General features: G+C 39.0%; 1 protein-coding gene and 1 pseudogene across 1 annotated transcript; one reads left to right on the top strand and one right to left on the bottom strand.

The window, feature by feature from the left end:
• Positions 1–2,086: 2,086 nt before the first annotated feature.
• On the top strand, positions 2,087–2,933 carry LOC118831341 (annotated as a pseudogene).
• Positions 2,934–3,220: 287 nt separating this feature from the next.
• Positions 3,221–15,506, bottom strand: CIDEC (cell death inducing DFFA like effector c). The gene is made up of 6 exons (XM_036738647.1): positions 15,449–15,506; positions 15,012–15,089; positions 14,565–14,715; positions 8,752–8,907; positions 8,430–8,617; positions 3,221–4,653 (listed from the first exon to the last, which is right to left on the bottom strand). Exons 1-6 carry the CDS (start codon positions 15,451–15,453, stop codon positions 4,476–4,478), a joined length of 756 nt encoding a protein of 251 aa, XP_036594542.1. The 5' UTR covers positions 15,454–15,506; the 3' UTR covers positions 3,221–4,475.
• Between the last annotated feature and the right edge of the window lie 10,672 nt (positions 15,507–26,178).

Raw genomic sequence — 26,178 nt, 5'->3', positions numbered from 1 at the left:
GGGAATAGATTCATATTAAGAGCAGTCATCAGAGTGAGGCTACTTACTCACTCCTGGCAAACTTCTGGAACTAAAAGCACTCATCTCATTCAGCTATTACCACAGCATGAAAGTGGAACAGGAAATCGCCTCCACTACAGAAATAATTAAATTGTGACAGGACTTTCCCCTCCTGGCTTAGATGCCCACTGCTCTTAACAAATTGATCTTCCCTTCCCTGCCCTACTCCCCACCCCTCCCACCCCCATCCAAGTTCTATCTTCGAATCCCAGGGCAAAACTGACTTCTATGAGATTTTCTCTGGACACTCCATGTTTTCCCAGGTGGCTTGGTATTATTAATAACTATGCACTTTCTCACACATACTGTTCCCTTTATCTCTCCATGTATTTGCACATGTGGTTCAGATTCCTCCACCCCAGCTGTTAGTATACCACAATTACCTTGTGCTGGTTTACCTACACTTTGTATATATTTTGTATTTATTTATTTTATTCAGTCATTTTTCACTTGTGTTCAACACTTGGTGACCCCATTGCAGGTTTTCTTGGCAAAGATGCTGGAGTGGTTTTGCCATTTACTTCTCCAGCTCATTTTATAGATGAGGAACTGAGGTATACATGGTTAAGTGACTTGCCCAGGGTCACACAGCTAGTAAGTGTCTGAGGCTGGATTTGAACTCATGAAAATAATCTTCTTGATTCCAAGCCCAGTGCTCCATTTGCTGTACCACTTAGCTGCCAAATAATCTGTCCTAAAACCATTTAATTCATGAGGTGTGGCAGGGCCAAACTTTAATTGCTGCAACCAGACCATTACATAAGGTTCCTGTAGTCCTGTACTCTTTATTGAGTATACAAAGATATGCTTTTGTTCTTGAAATTTTCTAACTGTAAATGCTATTCTTTCTCCTCCTGATGAATATAAACAAATCAAATCAACACTGCTTATTATAGAATAGAGGTAGCAAACTAGAACAGAAAATCAGCCTCAAAGCCAGGAAGACTGGGTTTAGATCCCCTGCTGACATGTACTGGCTCTCCCTGCTCTAGGCAACTGAGACTATAAATTGCATAGAAAATTCTAGCTTGCATTAGTAGAATTTTCTATGCTAATGATACAGATACAGATAGTGATATATATAATATAGATGATGATATACAGGGAAATATATAATAATAATCACAGAACCAGTCCCAATCCTTTCCCTATAGAATATGTGCATGTGTGATACACATACACATTTATCCATAGACCTATTAATAAGTAAGGCTTTTCTCCCTCGTTAGAATTTGTGTATATCTGAATTAGCATTTCACATGTTAACACCCTAAGGTGCATGTGGGAAGGAATACAATAAGCACTTCTATAAGGCCTTTGATTAATCACAGGAGGGCAAACCAAAGCCATTCTCCTACCTCTAGCCAGCTAGTTTGCATATCTCTTACAGTAATTGTCCCTTGCCTTTTGATTTCTTCCTAAAATCAGTCAATAAAATCTACTTTTTGCCCAACAATAACCTGAAAGTATCCAGGTGGGGCTACAGAGACCCAAAGTCCCCAAGGGCATGGATGAGAGCCACCTTACCTTCCTTCTTAGATGATTTTGGCTAAATCAAGGGTCATTTCCAGGGTCACTCAAAGATTCCAAAGTATAGTTTTGGAAACAAAGTTTAGCATATAGCATAGTACCTTATTCCCTATCTATTACCCTTCCTAGAAATTTTTGCCTACCACTCTCCTCCTAGGTGTATCTCTAATACATCTAAGATTGATTTTTTTTTTATTAAAGGAGCCATCCATTGACTCACTTCTTTAACAAGTCTATTCACTGAATAGGTGTTGCCTCACTCAAAGTGAGAACTCAAAAAGACTTTAGCTTAAAAAGGCCAAAGTCTCCCACTTCATTCAGGGCCATCTCCAGTCATCGTGATCTATATCTGGCCACCGGACCAAGATGGCTTGGGAGGAGAAAGCGAGGCTGGTGACTTTGCACAGCCCTCCCTCACTCCAATGCAATTCGATGCAAGATGTGCCATCATCTCCCTGAAGACAGCATAGCTTCCAGTAGAGCCTGAACTTTAATCATGCTGTCTACTCTTCTCATTTTTGCCTTTTGCCTGCCCTGCTGTTTGTCCTTACCAGTTATCCCCAAAGATATCCTTGATAATTTGGACTTCTTTAAGGATTACTTCCATCAATTCTTCTTCACCAAAAAAGAATTCTTGTACTCTACTCTGGAGGATCAATTGCGATTCTTGCAGCATTTCTTCAGGCTGGAAGAAACCGGCTGGTTGGATGAGCCCACAAAGGCCATCATAAGGCAGCCTCGATGTGGGGTCTGAGATATTGCTGACTACTCATTTTTTCCTGGGAAGCCCAAAATTAAAAATAACCCCATAACCTACAGTGTCATCAACTATCCAAGAGGCATGAGTCCTAGGACAGTTCAAAGGATATTGTGGAAGGCAGCAGAAGTCTGGAGCAATGTGATACCCCTGAAGTTCCGAAGAGTGTATGTAAGATTCTGACATTGAGTTTGCTTTCCTTTATGGAGATCATATAGATAACTTCCCCTTTGATGGAAAAGGAGAAATCCTAGCTCATGCTTTTGCCCCACATCCTGTCTACCAAGGAACTGTCTGCTTTGACAATGATGAAGATTGGTCAAATTCTGAAGAGGGAATCAACCTCTTCCTGGTGGCTGTTCATGAAATAGGCCATGCCCTAGGTCTATGACACTCTCAGGATTCAGACTCCATCATGTACCCCATCTATCAATATCAAGACCCAAAACTCTTCAGACTCAGTGATAGTGACATAATAGGGATCCAGACTCTTTATTAAGAAAAAAAGAAAATGCCATATCCTGCATATCCTGAAGTTCTAGACTTGATTCACATGATCCTTTTTCATAGAAAGTACAGATTTCCCTGACTCAGGAAGCAAATCAATAACTTCCATGTTACCTTGAGGCTTGTTGGAGCTAAGATCCAAAGTATTGGGAGAGGAATGGTCTAATTTAGAATTTGAACGCTGAACAACAGAACACAAAAAGGGGTATTTTAAATATGGAACTGAATGTCCATTTTCTACAGCCTTTTTTTAAGTATGTAAATAAATTATACATTATTTCTTAAAAAAAAAAAGAATGAAAGACAAACCACAACCACATAAGATAGAATGTTTCCCCATTAAAAAAAAAGGAAAGCTAAGAAGCATTTTTTATGCCAAGTATTTAAACAAAACTCTAAATTTTATTTTATTTTCAGATCTGCATCCTCTCCCTCCCACCTCCATTCCAAAGAAGAAAACAAGAAAAACAAGATCTGCCACAAATATGTGTAGAACCAAAGAAAATAAATTCATGCATTGGCCATGCTCAAAAAGAAAAATGTATATATGTCTCAGTCTGCATCCTAAGTCCACTGCTCCCTACCCAGACGTGAGCAGCATGATTCACCTTGAGTGTTCTGGAATTGTGGTTGGTCATTGTGTTGATCAGAGTTCCCAAATTTTTCAAATTTGTTTCTTTTTTAAATATTACTGTTATTGTATCAATTGTTCTCCTGATTCTGCTCAATTCACTCTGCATCAGTTCATACAAGTCTGGGGCGCTTTCCTTGATACCTTCATACCACCTCAACCTGGAGAGCAGTCACACTGTCACCCCAATCTGGACACAGATGATGAGCCCCATAGCATCCTACTCCTTTCTCCATCTAGCCACAAAGAACTTTCATGAACTTGCTTTGAAACACTTGTTTTGTGGGTGGGCTCCTCTTTTCCCCCATTCCTAATGAGGTTGCTTAGCTTAACACCTAAGTACACATTGCATAAGCATTTGCCACCACATGAAGGAATTGAAATGGGAAGAGGATGATCCAGTCTCCTCTTTTTCAAACTCCTCAAATTCCAAAAGCTCTCATTCCAGTGGCTGCAGGGAGTGGTTCCAATTTGTTGGAGCTGTCGAATTCACAGCCTATGGGTCTCTGCTCACATAGTCACCCAATCCTGTAGATCCATACACAGGCACAGAGTTGGTAAGAAAAAGAGACAAGGAAGCCATAATTTCCATAATTTACATATTACAAATGTATCCCACCATAGTGGGTATAATTTATAACAACACAAGGCGATGCTGGAGTGAGGCAAGAATAGGGAAATGCATCTTCAGGGACATGTGTTACAGTGATCATGGATCCCAGAGTTCTATGACTTACAGCATAGGTCACTCTGAGCAGGTAAGGGGTTGGCCAGACTCTTTGGGGGCAGAGATGGGGGAAAAGGGAACAAGAAAGTCCACAGCTTCCCCTTCAGTCTACATCCATTGCTTCTATTCTTCCTCTGACTTTGTGGTATAATGGCGGGAGGGTGGAAAGACTTGATAGAAGACTGGCAGAAATCCTGGTGAAAATACTCCCAGGCAGTCATAAGCACTCTGGGTCTCTGCAGTTCAATGTTGGGCCTGAGGCTTCACTGTAGCACTTTCATAAGGGAAGGGATTATGAGGTTTGTTGGGAGAGGTAGTATGCCCCCCTCCAGGGACTGTGGCTTCTCTGTGTCTTCAAGGAGACGTAGCATCAAGCTGGACGTCCCCAGAAGGACATGACCAGTGGCCTGCATGCTGAAGAGTGCATATCGGAGAGCTTCCCTGCATAGAGGGGGTAGGGAGGAGGAAGGTGGGAAAAGACATTTAGTCACTTGAAAGGCAGTGCTGGAAGGAGGGAAAACACTTCAGAGCATGTCTGAGAGCTATTGATCTAGCCCTAACCTCCCTTCTGACCTCCAGTCTTGCATCCCCAAGATTGAACATCTTGAACGGGATATCCTGTGTCAGACATCTTAACCTCAATATGTCCAAAACTGAACTCATCATCTTTGCCTTCCAACCCTTCCCTCTTCCACACTTCCATATTACCATCCAGGAGACCACCACCCTCCCTGTGACCCAGGCTCAAAACCTAGATGTCATCCTCAACTCTGTATTCTCTCACCACCACCCTCCTCCACGGCCATCCAGTACATTGCCACATCCTGTTGATTGTACTTTCACAGTATTTCTTCTACATATCCTCTTCTCTCCTCTGACACTGCAACTACCCTGGTACAGTACTTATCACCTCATGCTTAGACTACTACGATAGCCTGCTGGTTGGTCTACTTGCCACATGCCTCTCCCCACTCCAGTCTGTCTTCCACTCAGCTGTCAGACTGATCTTCAAATACAGGTCTATTTCTCACAGACCATTCCCATTCCCTGACCCACCCCACTCCCAACACCCAATAAATTGCAGTGGTTACCTATTACATCCAGGATAAAATACAAAATTTTCTGGCTTTCAAAACTATTCATAACCTGGCCCTGTGCTACCTTTCCAGCCTTACCCCCCTCCACACACTCTGAGATCCAGTGACACTGGCTTCCTCTCTGTGTCTTGCATAAGATACTTCATTCCCAATTCCCTGAATTTTCACTGGCAGTCTTCCATGCTTGGAATGTTCTTCTTCCTCATCTTTGCCTCCTCCATTCCTTTGAGCTTCAGCTGCAATCTCATCTTCTGCAAGAAACCTTTCCATGTCCCCCTTAATGCCAGTGCCTTCCCTCTGAGATGACTTCCAATTTATTTTGTATGTACATGGTTGTTTGTATGCTGTCTCCCACATTAGCATGTAAGGTCCATGAGGACAGGAATTGGTTTTGCCTTTCTTTGTATCTCCAGCATTTTCCATATTTCCTGGCACATAGTGAGCATTTAATAAATGTTTGCTGACTGACTGTTTCCAATCTCCACCTGAGCTACATTAAATCTTTTCCTCCTAGGCCTCCCTAAACCAGGTATTCTTAACCTGGGATCCATGAAGTTTTGTTTAGTATTTGAATAGCTATTTCAATATGATTCATTTTCTTGTAATCTTGTATTGTGTATAAGTGAATGTTATTCACTTAAAAACATTATTCTAAAAAAGGGTCCCTAGGCTTCACCAAATGGTCTATCACACACACGCGCGCGCGCACACACACACACACACACACATTAAGAATGCCTGCCCTGGACAGAGGGAAATCTTCAGGCATTAGTGGCATACCAATATCCAGCGTAAGGTGAGCTTTTATCATAGCAAATTTGAGTCCAGGCTTTGGGGCTCCAGACTTTATGCTCTTCGTGGTTACCACCTTTTCAGCAAGGCAATATACAATATGCCCTTGGCCTGGGCACAAGGGAAAACTTTCAATTGACATCCTTCACATTCTGGAATAATGACCAAGATAAGTGACTTCTGCAAAGCTTATAGAAGTCAAGGGGTCAGCTGGGCTATTGTGGGAAGAAGAGAATAAGAAAATGCACGGCTTTTAAAGTAAGCTATCCCCAGACCTATATACAAGGGAGGAGGTAGGGTTGAGGGAGCAGCCAGAATTTCAAGGAGGAATATCTCAGGCTGTGGAGCAGAAAGAAGTAAAAGCCACTGGGAGTTAGGGGGTGCTGATGGACAGGAGCCCTGCTCCTGTGTAGGCAGCTAATGATTTTTGTTTCATGCATAATTGAAGACTTTGTACTGGTGATGTGGTTTCTAGTAATCCCCAGCAAACATAAGGCTGCCTCATAGAGGAGAGGGCCTGATGCCTCCTCAGATTTGATGGGTCTATACTATATGTTCATGAAAGCATCATCTCCATGGGGGAAAGGGAAACAAGGGAAGCTCTTTCAAGTGAACCAGAACCACTAACATGTATCCTTATTCTAGATACAATGCCAGTATGTATATGAGTGAAGTAAGCCCATTCTTTGGGCTTTGCTGGTACTAGATCATTTTTGCCAGTCAAATACCCAGGCTTAGGACAACTTCCTGGACAGCTTTATACTCAGTCATGCACCTTGGCCTGTTCCTGCCCTTCCTCAGGTAAATTCATAAATCTGTCGTGATGAAGACCTCTTAAGTTTGGGGAGACTCCTCATGGTCCCCCTCCCCCTTTCATTTTATCTATCTAACTCCTGTTTAAGGCTCAGCTTAAATAGCACCTTATCTAGGACAGCCTTCTTCCATCTCCCCAGCTTGTAGGAAGCTCTCCCTCTATGATCTAAGGCATGATCAAGCATACGGCCAGCAGGCCAACACTTCGGGTTGCAGATTAAAACGTTTGGTTAGTATTTAACAAAATGACTAAAAAACACAATAAGAAGTTGACATTACATTTTAAAACTAAGTCAATGTGCTGCCTGCAAGGATCCTTATCTATGGGAGAAGTCATCCCCATTTCTATTTGAGTTGGACACCACTAATCTAAGACACCTGCTGCCGTAATCACCCACATGGCCTGTAGTTGTACTCAAACAGAGAAAATTAACATCATGTCTCTTCAACTAGAATGTAAAACTCTTTCAAAACATTTTATTAAATAGCTACTGAGTCTAAGACACTAGGGATACAGAGACTAAATATTCCCTAACTTCAAGGAAATTATAGTAGGCACTTAATGCGCTATTGATTAGTTTTACTAGATGGCTACAACACAACATCACCATCATCATTATTACTGGCAGCAGCAACATCATAGCTAGTGCATATAGAGTACTTTAGGATTTGTAAATACTTTACATATGTTATGATCCTAACTACCTATGAGGTAGGTGTTGTTATTACCCCATTTTACAGATGTGAAAACTGAAGCTAAGAAGTTAAGTGACATTCCCAGGGTCACACCAGCAGACTCTGAGGAAGGATTTGAACTGCAGTCTTTCTGACTCCTTGTCCAGCACTCTATTCACTGCACCACTTAGCTACTTACATGTATACAGGTAGAAAAATGCAAAGTAATATCAGGAAGGAGCAACTAGGTGGCACAGCAAATAGAGTGCCAGGTCTGTAATCAGGAAGACTCATCTTCCTGAGTTCAAATCTGGCCTCAGATACTTCCTAGTTGTGTGACCCTGGGCAAGTCACTTAACCCTGTTTGCCTCAGTTTCCTTATCTGTAAAATGAGTTGGAGAAGGAAATGGCAAACTGTCCCAGTATCTTTGCCAAGAAAACTCCAAATGGGATTATGAGGAATTGGACACTACTGAAATCCCTGAACAACAACAACAATCAGGAAGGGGAGATAATTGGGCTGGAAAGAGATCAGGAAGGACCTCATATAGAAATTACCTCCTGAACTGAGCCTTAAAGGAAGCAAGGTATTCTAAGGAGATGGTGAGGAAGGCATGCATTGCACCTGGGCCAAGGGAGGAGATATGACACCATGTCTGAGGAACAACTTGGCCGGACATTGAGATCAAGGATCGTATCTTATGCTTTTGTATCTCAACATCCAAGACAGTGCTCTGTTCACATTAGCTGTGCAAATATTCATTGAGCTAAGTAAAAACAGAGTTTCGAAGTAGATGAATGTGCCTGGGAAGCTGAGCTGCCTTCGCCAAAGCTACTCACTTCATGATGCGCTTGGCTGCATAGCAGTGCAGATCATAGGACAGTGTATAGTTGCCATACAGTGTTGCTTTTACATTCAGGCAGCCAATGAAGTCATCCGGCCTTGCTTTGTATAAGTCAAAGGTCACAGAGGCCACATCCATCCTCTGAGAGGGCTTTTGAGAGAGTGAGAGCTGATATCCAGACCCCTAAAATGAGCATTACAGGTCACAGGAGGTAGGCTGGTTAGTTAAGAAATGGATAACAGCACTTAGCAGACAGCGTCTGCCACCACTAGAGTTTTATCTTCTCTTTCCCCTCGTGTCCCCCTGGCTTGGTTTACCTGGTTGGATTCTGGTCGCCATTTCTGCCCCTTCTCTAGGACCATGAGAACTGTGTTTTCATTCAGTGTCTGGAAATATTCCTCTGTTTCTATGATAGTACCATCTTCTTCTAGAGCCAGGGAAAAGGTGTCTACCACAGACAGAGCTTCTTGTACCTAAGGAAAGAGAGACATAATTATGACCAGACCTTCCTCCTCTTCTTTTCCCCTGCTTCCTTTCCCATCCTCAACAGAAATCAAGGTAAAAACTAAACTGAGATTCAGTTCAGCAGAAGTGCTAAGTGCTGGGGGTGGGGGATGTGTATAAAGGCGAGAAGTGGTAGTCCCTAAGTGGTCCCTCAGATCTTTCTCAGCTCTAAAGCTTTCCATCAGCTAAGTGGCACAGTGCATAGAGCACTGGTCCTGGAGTCAGGAAACTTGAGTTCATAGCCAGCCTCAGACACTTACTAGCTATGTGACTATGGGTAAGTCGATTAACCACAGTTTGCCTCAGTTCCTTCAGTAAAGTGTGGATAATAATAGCACCTACTTCTCAAGGTTGTAATGAGGTTTGAATGAGATAATATTTGTAAATCATTTAGTTTGGCAGAGAGTAAGCACTATGCAAATGCTAGCTGTTATTATCATCTATAAACTATATAGTTGTCCAAAAAACCACAAAATAAACTGTTGACTATGGGCTGGTATGAGACATGAAACTACTGTATCATAGAAAAAAGTATTGAAACAAGTACACATAGAAAACAGTATTGCCCATAACACTGTTTGCTAGCTAAGGCTTCAAAGAATGATACATAAGTCCCTACCCCACCCATCTAAGGCAATATTTTAGAATGTTTGAAATCCCACCTAGGTTTTAAGATAATTTTGTAGCCAAGAGAGGAAGAGTTCTTTATCTTAAAAGTACTAACTTGGATATACTTTCCATGTTTATTCATGCTATTTTTGAAAATACAAATGTATGAAATCTGAATTTATGAATGAAGCTCCTTATAAAAATTCTACATGTTAGCATTTTTCCTTTAGCAAAATTTATTCATTTATGAAACCATATATGTTTAGTAGCTGCCAAAAAGGGGAGGGGGGGGGTGACAGAAACAGTGTTTGCCTTTTAGTCTACTGGGTATTCTTCCTCACCTTTACCTTGTGGTAGATTCTTGTACCATTTTAACTCTAGTCTAATGGAAAGACTGGGCAGGAGGTAACTTGATATGGCAGTCATTTCACACAATAAGGGTCTTAAATACCTCTGGCTGCCACATATTTGCACTAGAGAGATAAGCTAGACCAGCTCCTTAAAGGGAGGAAGAGGAATAGATTTTTCCAAGGCTACAGAGCAAGTTAAAGGTAGAAATGGGATAGAACCAAGATCGATCTCCCAACTCCAAGTCCAATGCTTTTACTGTCTTCATTGTAACAAGTCTGGCCACTTGTAACTTAAGTATTGGAACAGTTACCAGATTCAATAGTGTAGACAATGTTTCTTTCACTAGGAAGTGAATCAGTACGAATTCTATTCACAACGTTGCCAGTATTTACTCTAGATGGGGTGGGGGGAGGGGGGATGTGTTTGATGTGCATGCAGAAGTAATAGAAGACTGAAAGTAACCATGATGGCAATTTTGAAAAACAGGAGACAGGATAGATAAAAAGTAGCATATAGAGAAACAAATCCACTTCCACTTGTTTCCGGAATTCACACTGGCTCTGCAAGCAGCATTTAGGAGGGTTGCTAAGGAAAAAAATGAAATTTAGAAGCTAAACCCCAACTGTCTTCAGCTCACCACTGGAATTCTTCATAATTTTTCTAGAGGCAGATGGTACAGTGGATGAGTGCTGGGCCTTGAGTCAAGAGGACTCAAGTTCACAATCTATGACACATACTAGCTGTGTGACCCTGGGGAATTTGATTAACTATTATCTGCCTCAGTTTCTTCATCTGTAAAATGGGGATCATAATGGCACCTACCTCTCAAGGTATGAGAATAAAATGAGATTATATAAAACACTTTGCAAACCTTAAAGTGCTATGTAAATTGTTATTATTATTATTGCTATTGTGATCCAAGACATATCACAAGCTTCTGCCTTCTTAAGCAGAGTATATCAAATATGATTTGAGCTGGTCTTATTATGTAATAGTTGTTGATCCTGTCAAAATTGGGGGCATTATGTGTAGGGTTCTTGTCCCTATACCAAGAGGTTCAAATCTGGGTTTTTTTTTTTAACATTCTTATTAGATATGGAAAAAGAAAACCAAGTAGTCAGTCATCACTTCTTTTGCCATATGTCCCAATTTGTGACAGGATACTTATCTTGGCTTCTCCCTGTAGTCCAGAAGATGTGGGTTCAAATATTGTCTCTAACTCATGCTAACAGTGAATGTCACTTAGTCTCTCAGAACCACAAGTAACTCTAAGTATGTTTTGGTATGGGACTTTGGGATTTCCCAAACAAAAACAGTACTTGCTGGAATCACATTAAGAACGTGGTACAGGGGCTGCTAGGTGGCGCAGTGAGTAGAGCACCTGCACTGGAGTCAGGAGGACCTGAGTTCAAATTCAGCCTCAAACACTTGACACACTTATTAACTGTGTGACTTTGGGTAAGTCACTTAACCCCAATTGCCTTGCCTTCCTACCTCCAGAAAAAAAGAAAGAAAGAAAGATCACAGTGGTGCAAGAAAGTCACGGAACTGAAAGTTATAAAGTAAAAATAAAAAATCTTAATTAAAAAAATAAAAGAATGTGGTGCATACAGGCTCCAAGTGAAGCCTGAGGGAAGGTAACCGATCAAACAGTGTTAGACAACTAGAAGAGAGCCAGACTTCCCAAGTCTCCTTTGTAGTCTAAGAAGCTCTGATGAGAAAAGGACCTTAACTCTTGATTGACTTCACTAAATGTGGTTGTCTGGGGTGGGGTTGGGGGGGTGGGGGTGGGGAGATAATTATTCTGCCTTGTCCTCTCCCTTTAAGAGGAAGGCAAGAAGCATGATTATTGGCCTTATTCATCTTACTTTTATTTATATCTAAATTTTACAAAATGAGGATGAAGGAGGATATATAAGAATGCTCTGGAGAAGATAGGGGAAAAGGAATAATGTAGTTGTAGGGTTTCCTATTGGGGGAAAGCCATAAAATACAGTAGGAAGTGAAAAGCCATAAAACTTAAACTCTGTGAAAGGTGGAAGACCAGACATGGTGACCTGGTAAAAATCACAACTTAGGTATTGAATCATAACTTAGACCACTGTCTATGTTAAGTTATGATTCATAACTTAAGACACTATGACCTATGAAAGCCATAACAAGAATATCATGACCCATATGTGACTGGTACATGACACAAACTTATGTTTGGGCATAACATTGGCTTAATGCCCAAGCTCATTACTAAGCAGAAAACCCAAAATATCCACCAATCAGTAGTGATGCACTCTCTAGCTCCTCCTCCCCTTGTCTGTTCTCTAGAATTACCACGGAATTTTGGGGGGTTCTTTTGCAGGGATCCACTGAACTGTCTAGCTGCTGCCCCATACCAAAGATTGCCCCTGTTTTGTAAGTATTCATGATGATTTATTAAACTACTACCAATAATCAATCTGGAGCTCCTTGGCCTCTTCCTTTGGTATCAAAAGAATACCCCACAGTTATTGGGGAGGTACAAGGTTCCCCAGCCAGGGGAATTCCAGCCCCTACAGTGGCATTTGTCATGTCTTCTTCAAAGCCAAGAGGCAACGTAGTGTACTACAAAGAGAGTTGATTTTAGAGTCATCAACTGGGTTCAGATCTTACCTTGACTTAGGATCATAGATCTAAAGCTGGAAGAGACCTTAGGATATACAGTCCAACTTCAGCAACTGAGGTTTATCCAAGACCAGATGGGATTAAAAACTCACTTCCTTCTCTGGGCCTCAGCTTTCTCCACTAGGAAGTGAGGGGCTTGGACTAGATGACCTCTAAGTTTTCTTTCCAGCTTTAAGCTGACAATCCTTTCCTAATAAGGATAGTCAGGCCTCAGTTCTTCCCAACCCTGGAAATCTATCCTTCTACAGGATGGATATTAAGTGGAAATTAAGCCAGTTAACATCTCTAAGGATGAAAAGTATCACAAGGATACAAAGAGCGGAGGACCATGATACAACCAAAGTTTACACAAAGTACCATTCTTTGGGGAAGTTAAAACGTACCTCCTCCTTAGTCCAGTTGGCTGGAAATTGTGTCCTTGAACATAAGGCTACAGAGCTAGAAGAGACTTTGGATATAATCCAATTCTATCCTCGTTTTACAGATGAGGATATGAAAAGTACACAGAGCTTGAGCTACTTGCCCAGAGTCACAACTGGTGATTACAGCAAAGTCAGGACCAGAACTTGTCCCTTGACACCTAGTCTAAAATATACTTAATATTTATTCCATGTAATTTTCTTTCATCACCAGAAAACTAGACTAAGATAATTCCCATATGGGGTCTACCATCAGTCCAGAAGTACTCCAAGAGCAAGTAATGTATATAGAGTTTGGGACACTGCTCAGACTATTAGATGTCATTACTGACAAATTTCAAAAGGTCGCCCAACCTAACTAGCCATTTAGGGGGTCAAAGGCCAAAATTCTTCACACAGGATTTAATAAAAACAGTTTTAAAAAATTTTTCTGATAACCATATTTCAATATATTCAATTTCCCTTTAATCATGTAATTATGCATTTAAAACATTATTCTGAGGAATCCATAGGCTTCACTAGACTTCCTAAAGAGTCTATGACATACAAAAAAGTTAAGAACTCCTGGTCTAAAGTGGATCTCCAAGGCTCTTCCCCACACCAAACTTTGACCAAAGGACTCTCTTCCTGTGATTGTGGAAGGGACTTGACCATATGTCAACAATAGTTTGCCTAAAAAACTATTATAGAACAGAAAATCAGGAGACTAGTACTAGTCTCTCCTCTGTCACAAATTCAATTCAAACATTTAAGCACAGGTAAATGTTCAAGGCAGTAGGTCTAATAAAAACAAGAATGGTCTCTCTAAGACTTAGCAACTGATGCAAGAAAATATGCACGTGGCGAAAAAGGGAAAAAAAGAAAAGAAAAAATTTGGCCTTGAAACTATGATGATTAAGCTAGCTCTAAAGAGTTGAAAAATGCACCTCTCTTTGGAGGTTGGAGGGGAGAAGGGTGTTATGTGTATAGAATATTGTACATATTGTGAAATACTTAATATGTTTGTTGGTTTTGCTGTATTGCTGCTTCCCCTTCTCTTTCTAATCTCTCTTACAAGGGATAAAATCCATATAGAGAAGAATAAATGTGGAAGTGAAAGTGTCATAAAACCGAATTGCTATCAATCAATAAGATTTTTTTAAAGTCCCTGCCCTCAAGGAACTTTTGTTCTCCAGGGAGGGCTCTAACACATTAACAAACAAATACAAATAAAATTGAGAAGGGAAAGTACCCTAGAAGCACAAGATGAGAGGGCCTGGCAAAGTAGCCATTAATTCTGACATATCGCTTACCTTCTATGGGGCTCAGTTTTATTGTTGTTCTTTTTTTAACTGAGAAATACAGAGATTGGTTTAAAATTGATCCACCCAAGGTTCCTTCCTGTTCTGAAACAGATCCCAAAAGATCTTAATTCACCTTTAGCTCCGGGTGGGTTGAGTTTCAGGTAGGCACAGGTCGCTCTTGCCTTGTGCATAGAGATGTAAACTAGAACCTGGAACCTCGGCCTCACTAAAAACAATATTCTAAATACAGAAGCTAATTAGTTGCAACTAAATAACAAGATTAGCCAATCTAACATAGCCTCTCACCTTGTGGCTGAGGTCTAAAAGACTATCAGCCATGATCCCCTTCCGAACACTCCGATCGGCATTGCTCACGCGGTAGGGTCGGGCTTTGGTCACGGAACTCGTTTCAGACAACAGTTGCTGTGTCACCACGAAGGTATTTACTGCTACCCAACTGGAAAGCCAGATAGGACAGTAAGGACGAGTCCTTTCTATAACTCCCAACTTCTTCTTCACTTACTCTCTCCCAACTTCTAACCACCTAACTCTCTTCCCAGTCAAACGATGCCTCCCTTCCTTCTGCATTCTATACCAGACTTATTTCAGGAAGACTTCCACAGTGAATTTCACCTTGCTTGGATCAGAACATAATAAGTTGACAGAGGGCAGGATCTACTTACCTTCTTGCCTTCTCGTGAGCATATAGCTCAGGGAATTGATTTGGTAAAGATGAATAGGGGCAAGCCTCACCTAGAAAGAGACTTGGGAGAAAGAAGGCTGAGGGACTTCATTGCATATTCCATCCTGGTCAGCTGTACTGGTTCAGACCTAAAAAGGAAACAAAGGCCACTCATTCCAACCAAGTCATACTTTTCCTCACAACCTCTCCCAGCAGAGGAAGCGCTAGGACTTGTTTTCCTCATGGCATAACAGCAACAAAACCAATGAGAAGCAATCTACTACCATCCAGACCCCTCTTCCACCTCCCTCCCTTAGCCTGACATTCGTATAACTTGGTTCACTGCTTAGCTACTTGACTAGCAACAGATGCTTCCAAGTCAGGAATTAAATTTCCTAATTTAGACAGCTGGTCTAGACATCTGGATCCTCCCAGGTCCCAAGCCTATGCTTGGTTCAGTCCTCCCTTAGTAGGGGTCCTTAGTACTAATCCAGTTCTGACCACTCACTCCATGTCCGCCTGTCCCCCTGCTGTGTTCAAACTGCCCAGGAAACCCGGGATTAGAGCTAAAGAGATGCAACCTAACTGAACTCTGTTCCAGGGAGCAGAGTCCACAGCCAGCTAAGCAATTACGTAAGAGCTTGGGAGTCCCTCAGTGACATGAGGAAGGCCTCACTCCTCCACAGACTTTTCACCTACCTGGCTATCAGACAACACTGTACTGAAGAAACTTACTGCAATCACATTTCTTTGGATTTCCACTGAGGGAATCTATCTCCACCCCCAAACTGCCCTATAGCCAATACTGGGAAAGAGTCCATCCAAGGCTTCTACTAATACCTAGGAAATAAGTTCTGAAAAGACACTAGATCAGCCTAAGAGCTTTACCCTTACCCTTTCCCTTTCTCTAACCCAGCACCATCCACACACCCAGGACGCTACCTAGGGATTGTTTTCCTCCTCAGCAAGACACCCTTCAGACAACCAGCCCCAATAGTCAGGGCCCCTCCATCCCCCTGACAACATCAATAGCCTTACCAACTTTCTACCCTTACAACAGCCCCCACCCCAAAAAACAACCTTCTACCACCCTTCCCCAATTAGGAGCAGCTTCTCCTATTCTCATACCTCACTAAAAGCCATCTATCTCTAGGGCATCACTTGCCTGCTTGCTCTCCTGACCCAACAGCTGACCAGAACCAATCTTAAATTCAGTCCTCATTCTCCCCTTCTCTCCAATTTATTTCTAGCTCACAGTAGAGCCCCTCCTCCTGGGTTATCAACTCCAGGCAGAGGAAAAGTTTGTAAGGAGTCATGGCTTGAGCTGTCCCTCATACCTTGTGATCTCCAGTTGTCCTTGCTCTAAGAAATAGATCCCCCTTGTAGAAGGCAAGTGTGGAGAGGTGGAGAGAAGGGAAGAGTTCATGTCAAGGTTGAGATCATAGCTTCTTACCCTTTTCTCCAAAAATTTGGGTAGTCTCCTAGACTTCAGGAACTAACTCTGGGGCATCAGGTTGGCCATTCATTCAATAGGTTTTTATTGTGTATCTGCTATGGGAACACCAAAGGGTTAGACAGTACAACAGATGTAAAGCTATATCCTACATATACACAAGTGACAGCAATGCAAAGAAGTAGCTAATAAGTGCCATATGGGTGCTATTAAAAAATCTAAAAAGCAGCTTCAACTCATATTTTGCTTCTGTTTTTTCTAGCAAGGAGAATAACTTATAGATTAGAAAGGATAAGATAGAAATGCTTAATAGGGAGTTCAAACCCATGATAGAGAGGTAATAAGATAGTACCTAGCTGTCCTCAAATAATTCAAGACATCAGGCTTTAATGAATAAGATCCCAAGTACAGGAAAAAGCTGTTTCCATTCTCTGAAAGATACAGTTTCTAAGCAGCTGTGAATGTGTGTTAGGGAGCAAGGGGTGGGGAATTGTTGAAAGATTAGAGAAAGGCAAATGTCCCAATTTTCGGAAAAGGGCAGAGAGTAGAGTCTGCAATTGTAGACCAAAGATTCCTGGTAAAATTATAGGATGGATTACTGAAGGGATGTGAATATCAAGAAAGTTTCATTGTTAAAAAAAAATGTCATACCAATGTCATACCAAACTAACCTTTTCTGGCAGGGATATTTAACTGGTAGATCAAAGTGATGCTCTATTAAGAGTTTATTAGATTTTTAGATGACATTCGATAAAGTCTCTTAAGCTGTCCTTCAGACAAAGTGGAGGGTTTTGTGAGCTAGACAGCACAGAACAGTTAGGAGGATTCAGAACTGATTGGGTGACCTCTCAAAGAGTAGTCATTAATAGATTCACGTGACCTTGGAGGGAGTTTTCTAGTGAAATGTGCCAGGGATTGGTCCTTGGATCTATGCTATTTTATCAGTGACTGGAATGAAGTCATAGATGACGTGCTTATCAAATCTGCAAATGACTCAAAGTTAGGAGGGACAGCTAACATGCTTGATGGTTAGGATCTAAAAAGATCTCAACAATCTAAAACATTGGGCCAAATACAGTAAGATAAAATTTAATAGGGAGAAATGCAAAGATCTTCATCTAAATTAAAAACAATTTCACAAATAAAAAATAAGAGAGATATGGATAGATAATAGTTCTCGTGAAAACGATCTGAAGATTAAAAAAAAAGAGTTGGTACAAAACAAAATAGGAAAGCTGCGTTGTATCTGATGAGACATGTAAGAACCAGAAGCAAGTGAAAATGTTATCTCGGGATTTGATAAAAAACCAGGAACATAAATTACTGAGGGAAGGGCTTCCTATTTATTAGGAACTTCTGGGAAAACTGAAAAGCTATTTGGCAGAAGTTAAATTTATACTAGCAACTTACACTATATATCACAACAAACTCTAAATAGATACTTGACCAAAATACAAAACATCACACCATAAAAAAAATTAAAGAACAAGGTACCTGTCATAATTCTGGTTGTGGTGGTTATTTTTAAAATAAATTTTTGTTGATATATTTTGATTTTTAGATCACTAAAATTTCTCCCAGTATTTCTTCTCCCTCCTTTTACCAGAGAGCTACACCATATAACAAGGAATATTTTTAAAGAAAAAGAGGAAAAACCCAGCAAAACCAATAAAAACATGGGAAAAGCCTGAAAATACCATGTTCTACACTTTTGGGCCTCCCACAGGTGCAAAGCAATGGAGTGGCAGTTTCTTCTCATATTTCTTTGGGGCCACTTTTTTTCTTTCTAACATTATAATGCTCAGTTTTTATCTTTTTATTATGGTTTTTCTTTCCATTTACACTTTTATTATAGACATTGTATATATTGTTTACTTTGGTGTGTTTACTTTATTTTGTATCAGTTCACATAAGTCTTCCCATGCTTCTTTGCAGTCATCATATTCATCATTTTGTTATACCATAGTCATATTCCATTACACTAATGTACCACAGGTCATTTAATTATTCCATTGTGGATATCTATTTTGTTTTCAGTTCTTTGCTGATACAAAAAGAGCTGCTATAAATATTTTGGAGTTTGTGGGAATTTTCTTCTTATCAATGATGTCCTTGGGTCATATGCTAGGTCGTGAAATCTCTGCTCTGCAAAATGGTTATACTGATTTACAGCTCCACCAACAATACACTAGTGTACCTATCTTCCCACAACCCCCACCCCCAACATTTACTATTTCCATCTCTTGTCATCTGTACTGATTTACTGGTTGTGAATTAAACCTTAGGATTGTTTTATTTTGCATTTATCTTAGTAGTAGTTATTTGGATTATTCTTTCACATGGTTGCTAATAGTTTCTTATTCCTCTTTTGAGAATTATTTGTTCATATCATTTGAGTATTTATCTAGTAGGGAATGACTTGCATATATATATGTACACACACATACACACACCCATTAGTTAGTTGTCTATGTATCTTAGATACCAAACCCTTATCAGAGAAATTTGATCAAAGATCTTTTCCCTATCTAACCACTTCCTTTCTTTTCCCAGATGCATTAATTTTACTCAAACAAACCTCTTTTTAATTCCTTGTTTAAAAAAAAAACTACCTATTTTACTTTTTGTAATTGCCTCTATCCCTTATTTGGTTAGCAAAACATCTCCTAACCCTAGTTGTGAAAGATATATGACCTGCTTCTTTGCTAATTTTTTGATGATAGGATCTTTAATATTAAAGTCATACATCCATTTTTAATTCTGTGGAATATGTTATAAGGTAATGCCTGGTTTCTGCCAGACTGTTTTCCTGTTTTCTAAGCAATTTTTAATCAAATGGGGAATCCTTTCCTAAATAATTTTTGGTTTTGCATTTATGGATATTGGGTTTTGAGTTCCATTGTTTCTAGTTTTCCCTTGTTTGGTCTATTACATTGATCTACCTCTCTATTTTTGAACCAATGCCAAATTATGTTAATGGCTACAGTTTTATAACATAGTTTGAGGTCTAGAAGTACTATTTCCCCTTAATTCCTGCCTTTTTAAAAATTCTCTTGATCTTTTGTTTCTCTAAGTGGATTTTGTTGTTTTTCTTTTTGTTGTTGAGTTCTACAAGGTATGCCTTGACAGTTTGATATACCAGCAAAATTGTAACTTAATTTAGACAATATTGTAATTTTTATTACATTTGGACAGCTATGCCATGAGTTCCTCCAGCTATTTAAACTGTTCTTTATTTCTTGTTTTCACTCTTCCATCTTGGCTCTGCCCCTGTTCTTTATTCATTTAAGGAAAACTTTGTAATTGAATCTATACAAGCATCTTGTGTGCTTTGATAGATTGATTCCTCAAATAGTTTGTGCAGTTTTTAGTTATTTTGAGGGAGGGGCAGGATTTCTTCAACAAACAAAAGATAAAGATAATCAAAAAGGAAAAAATTGATATCCTTTATTACCCAAAATGAAAATATTTCAGCATAAAGCTGAAGCAAAAACATCAAGTGCAGGGGGTGGGAGTGGGGAAAACTTTGCATCAAATATCAATGATAAAAAGAGCCCAATATAAATATTTTTATATGTGTAATCTGAGTCCCAACATCCATTGGTATGGGATTCTCCTCTTATTGCTGGAGAGCAATGTCCCATGCCTGTGTGAGGGGCAGGGCAGAGTTGACAAGAGGAAAGATCTACTCTCTTCAACTCTCTTGAGTCTTGTCAGTTTTTTCAGGCTCTTCAGTCTCTGGGCTTCCAGAGCTTCTGACTTCCAGCTTTGAGACAGAAGATCCATGATGTCAATCCCCCTTCAAGTTGCCAAAAGGAAAAGACTCTGGGATGAAGCTGATATATTCCAGTCCTTATCATGTCTCTATTCCCAGCTTGTTACATTAGAGACTTTGGAGGAACTTCCCCTTTTGTGAGACATAGTGGTATTGTCTGGGATATATTCTTCTATAGGTACTTCCTCTGATTATTATTTTTTCTATTGACTTGGATAAATGGATTTCATTGCTAATTTTTATGTGGATTCATTGTGGAATTGGTACTTGGTGCAAAGTGAGTCAAGCCTTGGATATAATATTGTGGTCCTCCTTCCTTAATAAGAAATTGTGATCAGAAGTTTAGCTTGACAACCATATCCCCTAGACTAATAATGTTTAAGAGAGCAGATGGGCATAATTCGATCCTAGTATCCCCTCTCTCTGAGGAAAGCAGAGCAGTCAAGCTTCAGTCCCCAATCTCCTACTTCTCTTCCTGGCAGGAAATGAAGCATCCCTTGGAGAAAGGTAGGGAAGAAGAGCCTAAAGATGTCTCTCTGCCTCCCTTAGAGAAACATGAGAAGATCTGAATGCTACATGTGGGGGATAGTTCTTGCTACATACATGTGCAACATTTGCTGTTTCTTTTGATTTCTTTTGGGATATTGGCCTAGTAGTGGTATAGTTAGATCAAAGAATATGTAGTTCAGTTACTTTCTAGGCAAATTGCTTTCCAGAACGTATGGACCAATTTCACAGTTCCACCCTCAGTGCACTAGGGTACCTTTCCCCCACAACATCTATCTTTTCCTACCCTCCAACATCTATCATTTCCTACCCTTAAAAAAAAAAATCTTTGCAAGTTTGATAGATGGAATCTCAAAGTTGCTTTAAGTTCCATTTCCCTAATCATTAGTGAATTAGAGCTTTTTCCCTATGATTGCTGAAGCTTGAATTTCTTCCTTTAAAACCGATTGTCCAAAAAATAAATAAATAAATAAAACTGATTGTCCATATACTTTTACAATTTATCTATCAGATAATGGCTTTTAGTCTTATAAATTTGAGTCAGTTTCTTTTGTGGCTTGGAAATAAGACCTTTATCAGAGAAACTTATTGCAAAGATTTTTCCCCTGGTTATTTGTTTCCCTTTTAATTTTTACTATATTAGATTTGTTTGTGCAAAATCATTTTAATTTTACCTAATCAAAATTATGATCTTCTCTATCACTTGTTGAATTATTAACTCTTTCCTTATCTATAAATTCAAATAGTAATTTCTTCCTTGTTCTTCTATTTTGTTTATGACATGACATTTTATCTGTAGCTAAGTCTTGTATCTATTTGAAGCTTATCTTGGTGTATTGTGTGAAATATTGAGATAAATCTAATTGATGCTAAACTGCTGTCTAGTTTCCCAGCACTTTTTTGTTAAATAATGAATCCTTTCACCAGTAACTAGGATATTCGAGTTTATCAAACACTATGCTACTGTGATTGTTTCCTTCTGTGTATTGTATACATAATCTGTTCCACTGAGAGACCTCTTTCTTTTCTAACCAGTACCAAATCACTTTATAACCCAAACATCATGCTTTGTAGTACAGTTGGAGACCTGATATAGTTTCTCTTTGTTTTTGCTTATTCCCTCAATTTCTTTGTCTTATTACTATAATTAACTTTTCTAGCACTATGTTAAAGTCCTATGTTTTCTAGCACTGTTAGTGATAAAAGATCCTTTCTTTACCTCTATTTTATTGGAAAGGCCTCTAAATTTCTTTACATTACATCCACCGTTTGCTCTTTGGTTTAGACAAATACTATTTACTATATTAAGGAGAGGTCCATTTATTCCTATAATTTCTAAAGTTTTTAATAGAAATGAGTGTCAGATTTTCTAAAAAGTCTTTTCAGTATCTAGTGATATAATCATGGGGGAGGGGAGAATCTTTGTATCAAATTTCTCTGATGAGGGTTTGTTATCCCTATTAACAATGAGAACAGAAATAAATGAGAACAAAAGCCATTCCCCAGTTGATAAATGCTCAGAGGATATGAACCAGCAATTCTCAAAAGAACTGCAAACTAATAAACATAAGAAAGAACACTCTAAGCCACTAATAATAAGAAAAACTCTAATCAAAACAATCCTGAGGTTTTATCTCCTTTCCAGCAAATTGGCAAAGATGAGAAAAGATTAGAATGAGGAATGAAGAAAAGGCCATAGAAATATAGACACACTAATACATTGTTGGTGGAGTGGTGAATTAGTTCAACCATTTTGGAAGGTGATTTGGAATTAATTATGCAAATGAAGTGGCTAAAATATCCATACCCTTTGACCTAGAGATTCCACTGCTAATGTGGAAGCATATTAAAAAACATTTTATTGATATCTATTTTTCTTTAAAAAGTATTTTCTAAAATGCTTGGAAAATCCTGTTGGAAAGATAGATGGAAGACAAAAAGTCTTTTCTTAGGGACACAGATTAAGGGTGATATTTAACTATTTTTCTACAATGAACAGCTCTTATTTTGTTTTGTTTTGTTTGCTTCCCCACCCACCAGGAGCTAATTAGCAAACATTCACCTTTCTCTATTGAGAAATGATTAAGCTATCTATGGAAAGGAGATTCCTTTATTTACTCCCAGACTGAGGGAGTGGTTGGTCCAGAAGGGAATGAGAGTAATGACTTTGTTACTCAACTCTTCTGGACTAGTAATTTACATACTGTGGTCTTTTCCTTGCTCAAGATTTCTACAAATGCTATTTTTTAACACTCTTTTCTTTTTAAATTTTGAGTTTCAAATTCTCTCTCTCCTTCCCACCTCCTCTCCAACCCACTGAGAAGGCAAGCAATATGATATCAATTATGCATGTGAAATTTATGCAAAAGATATTTCCATGTGAGCCATATTTTTTAAAGCAAGAAAAAAGAGAAAGTAAGAAAATTACACTTCAATTTGCATTCAGAGTTTATCAGTTCTCTCTCTGGAGGTACATAGCATTTTTCATCATGAGTCTTTTGGAATTGTCTTGAATCATTGTATTGATCAGAGTGGTCAAGTTTTTCATAGTTGATCATCATTATAACATTCATGTTATTGTGTGCAATGATCTCCCTGTTCTTTTCATTTCACTTTGCATCAGTTCATATATGTCTTACCACATTTTTCTGAAGCCACCTGCCTTGTCATTTCTTATATCACAATGGTATTCCATCATACTCATATGGCACAATTTATTCAGTCATTCCTCAATTGATGAGCATCCCCTTAATTTCTAATTCTTTGCCACCACAAAAAGAGCTGCTATAAATATTTTTGTACATATAAGTTAAGTTCTTTTCCTTTTTCTTTGATCTCTTTGAGATATAGCCCTAAAATGGTATTGCTGGGTCAAAGGGTAGGCACAATTTTATTTGGGCATAGTTCCAAATTGTTCTCCAGAAAGGTTGGACTTGTCCATTGCTCCACCAGTGGTCCATTAGTTTTCACATTTTCCCCACATATCCTCCAGCATTTATCATTTCTGATAGGTGTGACATGGTATCTCAGAATTGTTTTAATCACTAATCACTAGTGCTTTAGAGTATTTTTTCATACGACTATGGATAGTTCTGATTTCTTCTAAAAACTGCCTGTTTATATCCTTTGACTATTTATCAATTTGGGAATGGCTCTTATTTTGATAAATTTGACAGTTCTATACTCAGTATATATTTGAGAAATTAGGCCTCTCTCAGAGAAACTTGTTATAAAATTTTTTTGATATTACTTCATTGTCTATGGTACCTTTTAGCATAATATAGTTTCCTTGATTATCTTTTTTAATTAGGTCTGTTTTTTCTTTTGCTTTGTCTAAGATCATGATTGCTACCCCTGCCTTTTTTGCTTTGGGTGAAGCATATTAGATTCTGCTCCAGCCCTTTGTTTTAGTTCTGTGTGTCTCTTTCTGTTTTAAGTGTGTCTCTTGTAAACAATAAATTGTCAGATTCTGGTTTCTAATCCATTCTGCTGTCTGCTTCCATTTTGTGGGTGAGCTAATCTTATTCACATTCACAGTAATGATTACTAATTGTGCGTTTCCCTCCAACCCTTCTTCTTCTTCTTCTTCTTCTTCTTCTTCTTCTTCTTCTTCTTCTTCTTCTTCTTCTTCTTCTTCTTCTTCTTCTTCTTCTTCTCTTTCTTCTCCTCCTCCTTCTCTTCCTCCTTCCTCTTCTCTCTCTTTTTGTTTTTCAAAATTCTATTTTGCTTCTAACCACTGCCTTTCTTAATCCACAGTCCCTTTTATCATTCTCTCCTCACCTGCTTTCTCTCATTCCCTTCCACTCCTGTTTCCCTACTGGGTAAATTATATTTCCATACACAACTGAGTGTGTATATATATTTATATTCTTCCCTCTTTGAACCAATTCTGATGAGAGTAAAGTTTAAGAATTGCCTACCCTGCCCCCCCACTTTCTCCTTTATTGTAAAAGCTTTTCCTTGTGTACCTCTTTTATGTGAGAAAAATTTCCTCATTCTACGTTTCCCTTCCCTTTTTCCAAGTGTATCCCTTTTTCTTACCTTTTTTTTTAAAGAGATCATTCCAACATAATTAGCTCACACTCATGCTCTCTGTCTATGTAAAATGCTTTTAACTGCCCTAATAATAATAAAATTCTTAGGAGTTACATGTATCATCCCATTTGGGAATGTAAACAGTTTGACTTTATTGAGTGCCTTATAATTATTCTTTCATGTTTACCTCTTTACGTTTCTCTTGAGTCTTGTGTTTGAATGTCATATTTTCTATTCATCTCTGGTCTTTTCTTCAGGAATGCTCGAAAGTCTTTTATTTCATTGAATATCCATTCTCCCCCCCGAAAGATTACACTCAGTTTTGCTGGGTAGGTGATTCTTGGTTGTAATCCTAGCTTCTTTACCTTCTGGAATATCATATTCTAAGCCTTCCACTCCTTTAATGTGGAAATCTCTAAATCTTATGTGATCCTGCCTGTGGGTCCACAATATTTGAATTGTTTCCTTCTGGCTGCTTGCAGTATTTCCTCTTGGACCTAAGAGATCTGGAATTTGGCTATCATATTCCTGGGAGTTTTCATTTTGGGATCTCTTTCAGAAGGTAATTGGTAGATTCTTTCCATTTCTATTTTGCCCACTGGATATAAGATATCAGAAAAGTTTTCCTTGGTAACTTCTCAATTCTGATGTCTAAGCTCTTTATTTGTTCATGACTTTTAGGTAGTCTAATAATTCTTAAATTACCTCTCTTCAATCTATTTTCCAGGTCAGTTGTTTTTCCAATGAGATATTTCATATTTTCTTCTATTTTTTTATTGTTTTAACTTTGTTTTATTCTTTCTTGGTGACTCATTAGCTTTTACTTGACCAACTCTAATTTTTAAGGAACTATTTTCTTCAGCAAGCTTTTGTACCTTTTTTTTTTTTCCATTTTGTCAATTTTGCTTTTTAAGGAGTTCTTCTCTTCAGTGGATTTTTGTGCCTTTTTTTTTTTTAACCAAATGTTAATTCTCTTTTCATATTTTTCTTGCCTCACTCTCATTTCTTTTCCCAATTTTTCCTCTACCACTCTTATCTCTTTCTTTAATTTTCCCAGGAATTCTTGCTGGGTTTGGTTCCAATTAGCATTATTCTTTGAGGCTTTTTTTTCACATTGTTGTCTTCTCCTAAGTTCATGTCCTGGTCTTCCCTGCCACCATAGTAGCTTTTTATGGTCAAATTTTATTGTTGTTGTTGTTTGCTTATTTTTCCAGCCTCTTTTTTGAACTTTGATTTTTTTTGTTAAAGTTGGGCTCTCCTCACCTAGGGCTAGGGAGTCACTGTCCCAAGCTTCAGACTTTTTTGTGCTGCTCTTTTCAGAAGCTAGCTCTGGAGGTCTGCAAGTTTTGGGTGCTTCTAAGGTGGTGTGAACCTAAGAGAGCTATGGGCACTGGTCTCCTGGTCTGTGCTCTAGTCATTACAGCTCTGGTATGTCTGCTGCTTTCTTTGTAGAAGACAGTATCTCCCT

Source organism: Trichosurus vulpecula, chromosome 9, assembly GCF_011100635.1.
Source record: "Trichosurus vulpecula isolate mTriVul1 chromosome 9, mTriVul1.pri, whole genome shotgun sequence".
Lineage (NCBI taxonomy): Eukaryota > Metazoa > Chordata > Mammalia > Diprotodontia > Phalangeridae > Trichosurus > Trichosurus vulpecula.
The sequence above is the reverse complement of the archived record's forward strand: the minus strand, read 5'-3'. Positions and strand labels throughout refer to the sequence as shown.